Source organism: Oryzias melastigma, linkage group LG20, assembly GCF_002922805.2.
Source record: "Oryzias melastigma strain HK-1 linkage group LG20, ASM292280v2, whole genome shotgun sequence".
Lineage (NCBI taxonomy): Eukaryota > Metazoa > Chordata > Actinopteri > Beloniformes > Adrianichthyidae > Oryzias > Oryzias melastigma.
In genome coordinates this window covers 6,318,969-6,330,477 of record NC_050531.1, presented here as the reverse complement: position 1 = coordinate 6,330,477, position 11,509 = coordinate 6,318,969, and the positions used below count along the sequence as shown (strand labels likewise).

General features: G+C 37.2%; 1 protein-coding gene and 1 long non-coding RNA gene across 2 annotated transcripts; one reads left to right on the top strand and one right to left on the bottom strand.

Moving 5' to 3' along the window:
• Positions 1 to 886: 886 nt before the first annotated feature.
• On the bottom strand, positions 887 to 10,720 carry mettl4 (methyltransferase like 4; the record flags this gene model as incomplete). Its single annotated transcript, XM_024279662.1, is given in 4 exon segments — positions 887 to 1,178; positions 10,219 to 10,310; positions 10,375 to 10,475; positions 10,546 to 10,720. Coding segments are annotated over 4 exon segments (592 nt in total), but the record flags the coding sequence as incomplete, so codon positions are not given.
• LOC112151050 lies at positions 2,746 to 7,758 on the top strand. Its single transcript, XR_002920061.2, has 3 exons — positions 2,746 to 3,830; positions 4,036 to 4,071; positions 7,645 to 7,758. It is a non-coding gene; the product is annotated as an uncharacterized LOC112151050 (long non-coding RNA).
• Positions 10,721 to 11,509: the final 789 nt, after the last annotated feature.

Below are 11,509 nucleotides of genomic sequence, written 5' to 3'. Positions count from 1 at the left end.
TAAAAAATATATATATATATATACATATATAGTTATATAAAAAGCATATATATGAAACATTTATATATATATATATATATGTTTGTATATATAGTTATATAAAAAACATATATATATTATTGTGTTTTATTGAAAGAACTGCCAGTTTACAAAAACTAAGTCTCTTTAATAGAGACAAGTACTTTCAGGTCCACCGCCAACTAAAAACTAAAGGGTTAAATGCTTTGGTCTATTGATTAATGGTGTTAAGGACCGACAGGTTGACAAGTTAATGTGATCGCGATGCTGCTGGAGTGGCATTCTGGCCTCGTTAGCTCTGATGTGTGCTGCTGAGGCCACTGCTCTTCCTCGCCTTCCTCCCAGCCTCCCCCTCCTCCTCCTCCTCATTCACACAGCCCAATCTGACTCATTAGAGAGGCCCCACCCGACATGAAAAGGCAGGTCTGCCGCTTAGAAGTGACACAGGCGAGCTCATCTTTCAGAGAAAACGGGGGGAGAATGAGGCCCAAATTATCCGAACGCCCTTGACAGAACAAGAGAAGAAAGGAGGAGAGTTACTGATGTGAAAAACCTTTAAACTGAAGTCCGTGTCAAAACATTTTTCACATCTAGAAAGGTAAAAAAAAAAAAAACTATACTTTCAACCCAAACAGCATGGAGCAAGTATAAATAGAAACACTTTGATCGTCCCTAAGACACAAATTGTGCCAATAACAGCTCCAAAGCAGCAAAGCTTCAGTCTTGTGTGTTTGGTTTAAAACTGCTGCACAAAAATGCTCTTTCATCTCTAACAACGTATTCAGGCTTGCACCTTAATATTTACTCACACTAAAAAAGAAAAAGAAATCAAAGGTGCATGCATGAAGATTATAGATCAAAAGCAATATTTTTGGTGCTGAATCTTTATTAAAAACAAAGGGAGAATCTGATGTGAAAGGCGCTTGGCACCAGTCATTAGTTGGCGTGGTGGGGGGAACTGAGCGCTGGAGCAGCTGAAGGCCCATCGGGAGCCTCCTCTTTAGAGGTGTCTGCCGGATCATCTGCAGGTGTCAAAGTGAAGTAGCTGCTGTGCTGAAATTTCAGCACCTCGTTGCCCCAGCTTGTCCATCCAGGCTGCAGACTGCGAGCGAACAGCTCCAAGCACTCCGCTCCAGGCCTAATATAAGGCTTCAATACCTCTGTGAAGAGAAGGTGTGGGACAAAGAGTCAGAATCGGGTCAGAACACGGTGTATTTACTGCTACACAGTTCCAAGCCTCAGTCTTAATGTTATAGCCTTAAGGATAATTAAAATTATGTTTTTTTTGCCTGTTCTTGTGGTATTTTTTTCTGGTTTTGAGGAAGAAAATTAAAATTTTGAGTATGCTACAATCAGTGAGCCCATTCCGATATATTCACTTGCAGACGAATAGATCCATGAACGTCTTTGTTTTTCTCATCCAAAATGGCACCTGGTTCAAAACTGTGAAGCTGGATAGCTCCGATTTTGTTAGTCATTTTGTAGCAGTGATGCTATGTGGGGGGTGTAAGCTAGCAGGAGTAAAACAAAGGGATGATGGGAAGTCAGGGCAGGCTCATGCCACGGTCACAAATACAACACAAGACGGGGAAGCGTCGAGAGAATCTTTTAGATTTCATAAAGTCGCCTGATTTTTTTTTTTTTTAAATCATTGACGTGGTCATGAAGGTAGACTGTGGCAGTCAGGTGACAGCTTGGCGACAACTCTGATTGGACGATGTGTCTCTGGACGGTGGCCGTCCATGTCAAGTGCCACCAGCCGCCAACCTCCTAGTAGCTCGGGGCTTTTCTGCATCACTAATCATTCGCAAATCCGACTCTGAACAGACAAGATAAACTTGTCAATTCATACATTTTTAGACAACATGCCTCCCAAGAAAGTACAATGTTCTGTCTTTTTTGTATTCTTCTCAACCCTAATTTGGTTTTGGGGTCACTGGTGCTATCAAAGCCCATGAGTTTTGTGGTGCATCAACGCCCCTCTTGGACCCACGGTGTCCGGGGTTGCCAGATCTAGTAATCGCGGAGCCCCGGTCCATGTCTCGTCAAGTGCCCGTGCTGCTACCGTACATTCTGTAACAATCGGACGATGGCAGTGGGCCGCGGGGCCCAGTCTGCAATCGGCAAATCACCAAATGATTGTGTTGACCCTGGAGAACTTCACATCAGTCAGTTACTGTGCTGCTGCCATCCTGCCACCTGCCTGTCACTGGACTCAAAATGACCTCAAAATGTGCCGCGATCGCCACTGAACGGTGTTAATAAATTATCCGGTCATTTTAAAATGTAACTTTTTCTTAAAACTACCATGCCACGTGTACAAATACAACAACCCCGGCAGATACAGATGCTGCCACTTGCTTAATATGCTAAAAAACTTGCATTTATGTTGCAGAGCAGAGGAATTTTGGGATACGTCACTTTATTCCACGCCGACAGTCCTGTCCACGAATCGGAGGAAAATTTCTAATGAATACTGCCACTCTCCAGAAGCTCTATCCTTGAAAACTACAGATTTTTCTTTAAAATTCTGACTAAAAATGGTATGATCTTAATTAAAAACCCACTGAAAATTCTTCTAAAATAGTTCATCATCTAGTTCATCATGAGTGTAGTGGGACTTGAACAGGAATTTTCAGAAAATGATAAAAACTCGTTATTCTTTTCTGTCTAAATCTGTTCCAAGTTCAGTCAAGTTTTACTTGGAGGTTATCTGAGAATCAGGAAAATAAACAAAACGAAAATAAATCATCTTTTAGTGTCTATTTTCAAAGCACCATGTATATAATTTATCATAAAATTAAATAAATGTGTGTCTTTTTTTTAAATTAAAGTTTTACATGCAGCAGCACTGTATAAGAGCATCCAGAAACAACAAAAAATTGTTTTTAATTTAATCAAATACTTTCTGTTAATACGTTTGTTCTGCAACAACCTCCTTATTTGTGCATTTTACTTCAGCTTTTATGCATTTTAATATTAATCTGCAAATATTTTCCTTAAGATTAAATGTTTTTGAAAATAAAAAAAAACAAAAATGTGTTGCACAAAATTGTAACACATAATAAAGATTATTGATTCATAGATTGATTGGATGGAAACACAAACCTGCACGTTTTTATTTAATCCTCAGTTTATACAGTTCCCAGTGGTCTTTTAATTAAATTTATGCCTTTTTCAATCGGCAGTAATTCATTAGAAATTTAGCTTTTGAGTTGTGGGTGCGACTGTTTCAGCAAAGCAACCCCGCCCCCCTTCCCATCACCTATACATGTTTTAACTGATTCGTCACTCTGACATATTCAATGATTAAAAAGGTCATTAAAGTTAATAATAAAGAAGGAAATAAAATGCAAGTCCACAAATTTCCTTCATTTTTTGAAGCTTTTTCAACCCCCTTTCATTCACAAAGAGAATCCCCTCGTTAACGCCATCAAACCTGGAGGAGCTCCTCGCCTGTTTCTCTGTAATGAGAGACCGGCGTTGGCTCCTGCCCAGCTCCTTCACACCACAGATCTTCATCTGCAGAGACTTGCAGTGACCTTGGCTCTATAAGTTCTAATATTCCAGGAGAGGCACACCTGACAGATACGTTTCACTTCCTCTGACACTCTGCAGGCAGCACTCTTGGAGGTAATGAGCTCTAAAGTCTGATCTGAAAACTGATCTAACCTCTACACCAAGCTTCACCAACTCCTGCTTTTTTTTTTTTTCTGTACGTCATGGAGACAGAACCTTGGGGCGGAAAGGCCAAACACGCAGCCCTGTAGCTAACCCATCTTCAAACGGTGACTCAGCTCTCGACATGAAAAGTGAGTAAAACTCTAATTATCTACTTTGCTTTGATATGAGCCAAACTTCTGCCATAAGGATTCCAGAAAACTTAAATATTTATGAGCCAATTAGGTTTGAACTAATAATTAAGAGAAGCAAACAAGCTTTACAACAATTGTTCTTAATTAACAATCATTTTTCTTAACATCTTTCTCATCAAAATCTGTGTTTTTGTCATTACAGGCTGTCAGAGGATGCTAAAATGGACATTTCTTTAAGGTCCGATCATCTTTTGATCTATTTTTAAAAGTGAAATTTAAACTATGATTATGACATTTTAGCCTAAATACATTTTAAAAGGATCTGTGTTGTTTCTTGGACATAGTTTCTGCAGGGCGAGGAGCAATCTCCCCATTCCTGAGACTTCTTTGTTTACAAGCTCTCCCGCTAGCTTACAGCGGCTAACATTAGCGGTGCAACGAATATGGCGAGCAATGTTGGAGCTATCCAGCTGTTTAGATATGAGGCAGATGCCATCTTTGATCAAGAAAACAAAGACGTTCATGGATCTAGTCGTCTACAAGCGGATGCATCAGAATGGAAAACAGAACTTGTGGCCAATTTTCTGTTTGATTTTTACATTTCCGAGGATTTCTCCTTTTAAATCGATGTAAATCAAACTGTCACAGACAGACTTTGTTTGAATTAATGAGCCTTCGTTACGTTACAACAGCTAAGCCGCACATGCACCACATGGTCGTGTCGCGCACCTTCCTCCTGATCAACAGATCCCAGATCAATCAACAGGGTTCCTACAAGTGCCTTCAAGTTAAATTTAAAAAAATTAATACATTTTTAGGCCACGTATGGCAAAAATTAAGACCAATTTCTCAGTCTATTTCCCATTTAAGCATGATTTTCCATTTTACTCATTTATTCCAATTTTATGATCAAAACTGAAGCTTACTTTCTTGTTATTTGTGGTCTGTGCTGTAAAGCTTTAGCACTTTTCTTTTTTCAAACCAAAAGTGGCCAATAGTTGCACGACAATCGGTTCTCCCGTTGTTTCTTTGTGTGATTCGATCAAAAAAATCGTGATCGAAAAATTAAAATTTTAAGATGCAATGTCAAACTGAGAAGTTTCAAGCAGCACAATTTTTAGGGCTCAGATATCAAAATTTAAAGCTTTTTAAGGTATTATTTTTACCGGTAAATTGATAAATTTGATGCTTTTAAGATTTTTTAAGGTATTGTTTTTAAATTTATAAATTCAATGCTTTTAAGATTTTTTTAAGGTATTATTTTTAAATTTATATGCAATGCTTTTAAGATTTTTTAAGGTATTATTTTTAATTTCATAAATTCAATGCTTTTAAGAATTTTTAAGCTATTATTTTTGAATTTATATGCAATGCTTTTAAGATTTTTTAATAGATTATTTTTAAATTTATAAAAGCAATGTTTTTAAGATTTTTTTAAGGTATTATTTTTAATTTCATAAATTCAATGTTTTTAAGATTTTTTAAGGTATTATTTTTACATTTATATGCAATGCTTTCAAGATTTTTTAAGGCATTATTTTTAAATTCATAAATTCAATACTATTAAGACTTTTAAGACCCCGCGGGAACCCTGATCAAGTTAAAGTCCCAAAGGGTGCACAATTTTCTGTTTTTGTCTTGGGCGCCATGCAGCCTGGTTGCTTCCTTCCTACACTGAGGAAGATAAGAGCGAATTTAAGCTCAGTTCAGTTGGAAACAGACCGAGTCCATCTCGAAAGATGGGTCAGATACCGGTTCCTGATCTCAGACCTGAAAATTAGTCAGGGGATAATCAGGGGAAATGAACTCTGGTTCACTATAAGTAGACCGAATGTGTCCAGTCTGAATACACCCAAACTAAAAGACTGTTGACATTTACATGTTTGACCTTAAATCGTGTGTGCCGAGATGACTGAGTAATACAAAGGATAAGAGGATCCATCAGACCGAACGCCCTCAGCGGGGCTTCGCTTCATCACTTTAGGACTTTAAAGTGGGGGTGGCGTGACCTTGTCGAGCAGCCAAAATCTGTTCAATTCCCAGCTGTCACCTGTCGGTTTTCACATTTGTGTCACTACTTTCCCCTCTTCTAAATATGTTAAAAAAAACACAAAAAAAAGGTCTGAAAAACATTTCTATGAAAAATCGAGTTTCTTGCATTGATCTCATATGCAAAGTTTGGAAAATATTTCCTTAAATAGGACATAAAAACAACAGATTTCTATGTCATTAAGACGATCCTCCCTCCATGAAAAGCTGTTTACTGAACTCCTTCCATTTACTGTGGCTTTGTGGGCATTTTTCTCATTAAACTCCTGCGTTAGAAGCTCGTATGTGATGGCGAGGGATGGTTTATAATGCTCATCCTCCCTAAAGGAAACAGATGGAGTCTATTTCTGTCACTCATGGGAAGGTATTGGCTTGTGGCTCTTGAGTTCTCTCATTAGGAAAGACCAAGAGAAAGCTGGATTTGTGGGTGAGATGCTTCCGCCACAAGACACCACCCCAGCTTGTATTTACAGCTGAGTTGAAAAAGTTTTCAGAACAATCTGAGGCCTTGATTTAGTAAAAGTACATTCGTCTGACTTTCTGGGAAATTGGATTCATTCAACCAAATAAATTCTCAATATGCACACTGCAAAAACAGCAGAGAAAAAGCTAAATTCTTAGAATTTGAGTCTTTAAATGAGCAAAAAAATAATAATTCTGCAGATATGGTAAGATAAATCAACTTACCAGGAATTCTTATTTCAAGATAAAAAATATTAAAGATAAAAAATAAAAAAGACAAAATTTCTCAAAGAAAGCAATTTTTTTTTTATTCTTAAGTGTATGCTTTGGAGTGCTGGAGGGCGCTGGAGAAAACGTTCTGATGCACGGGGAGAATGTGTGAACAGAAAGAACCAGAAACTTTGAGCATTAATATTAATTAATTAATTAATTACAGACAAATTTGTGCTTTTTTAATTAAGGTAATGTCATTTTTAATCTATAACTGTCATCATGTTCTCAGATATAAAAAAAAAACACTACAGTTCACTTGCATGAACGTTTATTTCAACTTAGCTGAAAACATATATTATGGTAGTAATAAGAAGAGGTCGATTTTTTTGTATTGCTAAGGAAACGGTTTCCTCCTCATTTTATGTGTCAAATTAGAGCAATGTGTTTTGTTTTTTCATAATTGTTCAAGATTTTAAAAAACCCTTGTTGCTGTAAAAGTAAGGATTAAAAGTCTGTTTTATTAGGAAAACTTCAGTCACTTTTTTTAGCTATATTATGATCTTTAATGAACCACAATGTCATGAATTTTAATTAAAATATCTCAAAATGAGGCTTTTTACACCAAATATTAGATTAAAAATAGATTAATTAATTACAGATCGTGATGAATTCATCACACGAAAAATGAATCTCATGACAGCACTATACAAAACACAATGTTTGCTATGAGTGTTTACATTTAGTCTGTAGTCGTCGTTCCAAAAGGGAAAAAATCCTCATCGAAAGGCAACAAAACGTATTAATACTGTATCTACAAGTGCATATATGTCTTTTTTATGATTAGGACCAATTGTAATGGCAATATCATTTCTTAAAAAGTTTATTTTCTAATCATTTTGTGATCAATAGATTTGATATATCCTTGTATTTTTTTGTTTTATTGTATTTTTTAGACATTTATTGAAAAATCTCAGCTTCTAGATGAGTGAGAGACTAACATAGAAATGGTCACTGACGGCTGACTTTATGTCTTTTTCATCTTTGTTGCCAATGTCATATTTTCATCTTGGATGTTTCTCTTTCACAGATGTTTGCTCCTCTCCTCCGTGGCTCCTTTGCTGTACTTTTCTCCTCTCCAGGGCCTTCCCGCTGCACTCTGGAGCCACTGGCTTTGACAGCTGCACCTGTTGCTAAATACTCACAACGGCGTCTCTTTCCCAGATGCTACCTATCCCATTCCAAGTTTTACCTTTTGCCAGCTTCTCCTAAATTCCTTTTTGTTATTTTTGAAAATAGGGCTGCACACTATGAGGAAAACTTGCGATTTGATATTAATGATCAATATTGCGATGATGATATAATACTAGAATAAAATAAAACATTTCCAGTATTATTTAAATAAAAGTCAACATAACTTAAATTATACTCCAAATGACCCTGGGAGGCGGGCATCTGACACGAAAGGGCTCCATCTGATTGGTCAACGACGTGAAGGGATCCATCCGATTGGTCAATAGTATAAAGGCCTTTGTTTGATTTACATGAGTACAAGCATTTAAGTTAACTTATGCATTTTTTTGCGATTTGCTTATTACATAGGCTAATATCACCATGACGATAAATATTGAGATAAATTTGCCAATAATCCTGTGAGAATAAGATGTGGAGATCTTCAGGCTTAGTGCTGGGTATTGAGAATAATTTCCAGAATCAATTAGATTAGAACCATTAGAGCCTGGTCGTTTGGATTCTAATTTTTTTTTTTTTTATTCCTCCAATCCACTCACTTCGATTCAATTCAATTTTAAGTTTACACATTTATACACATTTGCTTAGAAATACATTAATAATATACTAGATGATTTGAATATATTTATATTAATCTGATACAATTCACATACTGTAAAATATATTAGTAAAATAATCAGATTGGAAGAATTTCTAACAAAAATGTTCAGATCATTAACATTGTAAACATTGTTCTGCTTCTCCTGGAGGGCATTTCAGTTTGGCCACCAGGTGGAGCTCATGCTATAGCAGTACACTTTAATAGGCAAAGAAAGAACAAACAAAACGTTTTAGACCACAAATGGTTACTTTAAAAAATGTTTTCGTCTGGAAAATTAATGTCTGAGTTTATAAGAATGTCCATTTAGTCAGAAATGTATGTTTACGTCAGCCTAGCATTAGCATTAGCCACCCTATGGGAAATCACATTAAACGTTAGCATCAAGCTAGCAGATTTTAGCTTTATGTGCAAGATTGATCTATAGATAGATCTATTCAAATCGATTTGAATTAACCCAGCCCTATTTAGGCCCTTAGATATATCAAAAAATGAGGTAAAATCCTCCATTAGAGCTAAAGAGTGGCATCAGACTGAAAAGTAAAGACATAATAAAAGTGAGTTTAGCAGCAAAAAATAAAGTTTTGATTTCAAAACAAAAAAACTAAGAGGAAAACCTGCATCTTTACAGAAGATCAACTTTAAAGAAGACAAATGTGAACGAGATTAATATAAATCAGTAAAAAATAGTTGTATATGTCCCCTACAGTTTGGAGAACTAAAGTGAGAAATAAAATAATGCAGTTTAATCAGTCCGAATCTCTTAATTTAAAGAAAAGTTGATCCCAGCAAACATTCCTCGGATTATTGAACACCTTTGAATTAATAAATAACATGTGTCTCTTCTTCAAAAAGCTTAAAACCCTTTTTCTTCTGCTGCTCGACCATCTGGCAAGGATTGTATCCGTTTTGGAGCAACACTGTTTCGTTGCTCTCCATGGCAACCAAGAATGCCGGGGACAGGAGCTCCATCTGAGAGAAGTGTTTCTGCACTGTGGCCTCCAGATCTTCGTTCCACCAAAGTCTCAAAGCAGCATTTCTGACTGCTAGGTAGGAGTGCCGGATAAACCACTAAAATAAATCTCTTTTGGAGCAGAATCCAACCCTCTGAATGGTTTACAGCTATGGTAGATTTAAAACACACCATCATTTTTAACTCCACAATGCTTTAAATCTAAAGAAAAAAAGCTATTTTTAACCCCACAAGTTGCAAAAAAAAACTTCTCAAAGTTGTTGGTAAACGTGCTGAGAGGCTTTGCTCTGAACAAACAATCACACATGGAGACTAAACCCAATCTGTTTGCTAATCCTCTGAATCTCTATGGCATCACAGCTCCATAGAGGCATCATTATGATTTAAATCTACGTATAATAACAATATCCGTTTGGTTTTTTGTTTTTTTTTTTGCTGTCTGCGCTGCTGACACCGGCCATGTTTCTCTCTCCAAACTACACAATAAATCGTGCTTCCCCTGAGAGGAGCCGGATGACGTCAAGCTTTCCTTATTCATCGTCTCTCCATATTCATTGATTCGATGATTCTCTGAAGTGAGCTGGATGTCGGGACAAAGTGACTTTGAGATCTGACAAAACCAGAATGTTCAGAAAGTTAAACTCATGTTATAGAAAATAAAAAAAGAAAAGTTTTATTTGAAAAACTTTTTTTCACTAAAAGGTTTTATAGCCGGGTAACGTGTTAAGTAATATCAAAATGCAGATTTTGCAAACTTAAGAATGGACTTTTAACTCCTGATGAAGATAATCAGTTGTGCTGCAGCACTGCCCTCTAGTGGTAGAGTAAAGGACTACACGTACCAGAGAGTGAGGGCTTCTGGGAGTGTAGAGCTGACGGGACGCTGACGATCAAGCGGTTATCTTCTATCAGAACTTCTTTCATCTCTGAGACGCTAAAACAAGAAGAAACGTGATCTGAATGCTTATTAATTCACATACAAACTTGTCAGGTTCTACCTCGGGGAAGCAGAGGACCGATATCTGCCCAGCACCAGCGTTTCATACGGCTTCTTGTGCTGGGAATCAAGAGGAAACACAAACTGACCCAAAGTGGTGACCTGAGAAAAAGAAAAGACAATCAAAAAGGAGTTGAGGCATTAAGATCCTGCAGGTTTGAATGTCCCGTACCTTGACCCAGAACCATTTAGCCACGACCTGCACGTTCCAGTGTGGATACAGCTCGTCGCACACGAAGCGAAGGTGGCTGGGCCTGTTTGTTACCCAGGTGACTACCAAGCAGTTTGGAGACGCCAGCTGGGGAATGGGGAGCCGTTTCAGCTGGGATGAGGGCAAAGAACTGTATCTGGGTTGAGATAATTAATCAAATTAGCCTTTTTACCATTCATATTTTTAATTTTACACACTGTAGTAATTGTTTGAAATATTATTTTCTTTAAATCTTCTGTACAGTAAATGTTTTCTTCTGGGAAAAGGCGTGCACGCCCACCATCTCTATGCACTATGTGCTAAATATGCTTCTGCATTTATTTTGTGTTAAAAAAATAGGAAGAGGTCCATCTTCTACTCTCTAATCTCAGTGGAGTTTTCAGCATTAATCTTATCATTAAAGTTGTATAAATGACATTTATCAAGGGCACTAAAGACTCACTCTGAGGAAAATGGTGTTTTTCACGTGATTTTTTGCATTTTTTCATGATGGAGGGCATATATTAAGAAAATGAATTTGTATTTCTGTCCCATTAGCAGTGAAATGGTCTCTCCACATTTGACCCATCCCCTGGGGGAGCGGTGAGCTGTAGACACAGCCGCGTTTGGGGGAATTATTTGTTAGCTTAATCCTCCAATTCAGGAGTGTCCACGGAAGGGGCCTTAACCAAAGGTCAATATGTGACGACTTGGAAGTGAGAATGTGTTGGCAGTTCACCTTGACACATGAGTGGCCAAGGTAAGAACTGAACCTCCGACCATCCAATCAGAGGTCACCCGCTCCACCACTGACATTAAAACCCTACATTTTCACATGTTCTTGTGGCATTTTTTGATAATGGAGAAAATTTAGCCCAAATTTTATTCTGGAGATCTTTTAAGTCAAATAAATGTGAATCAGGAGCAGATGAAAAAGGCAGTTTGA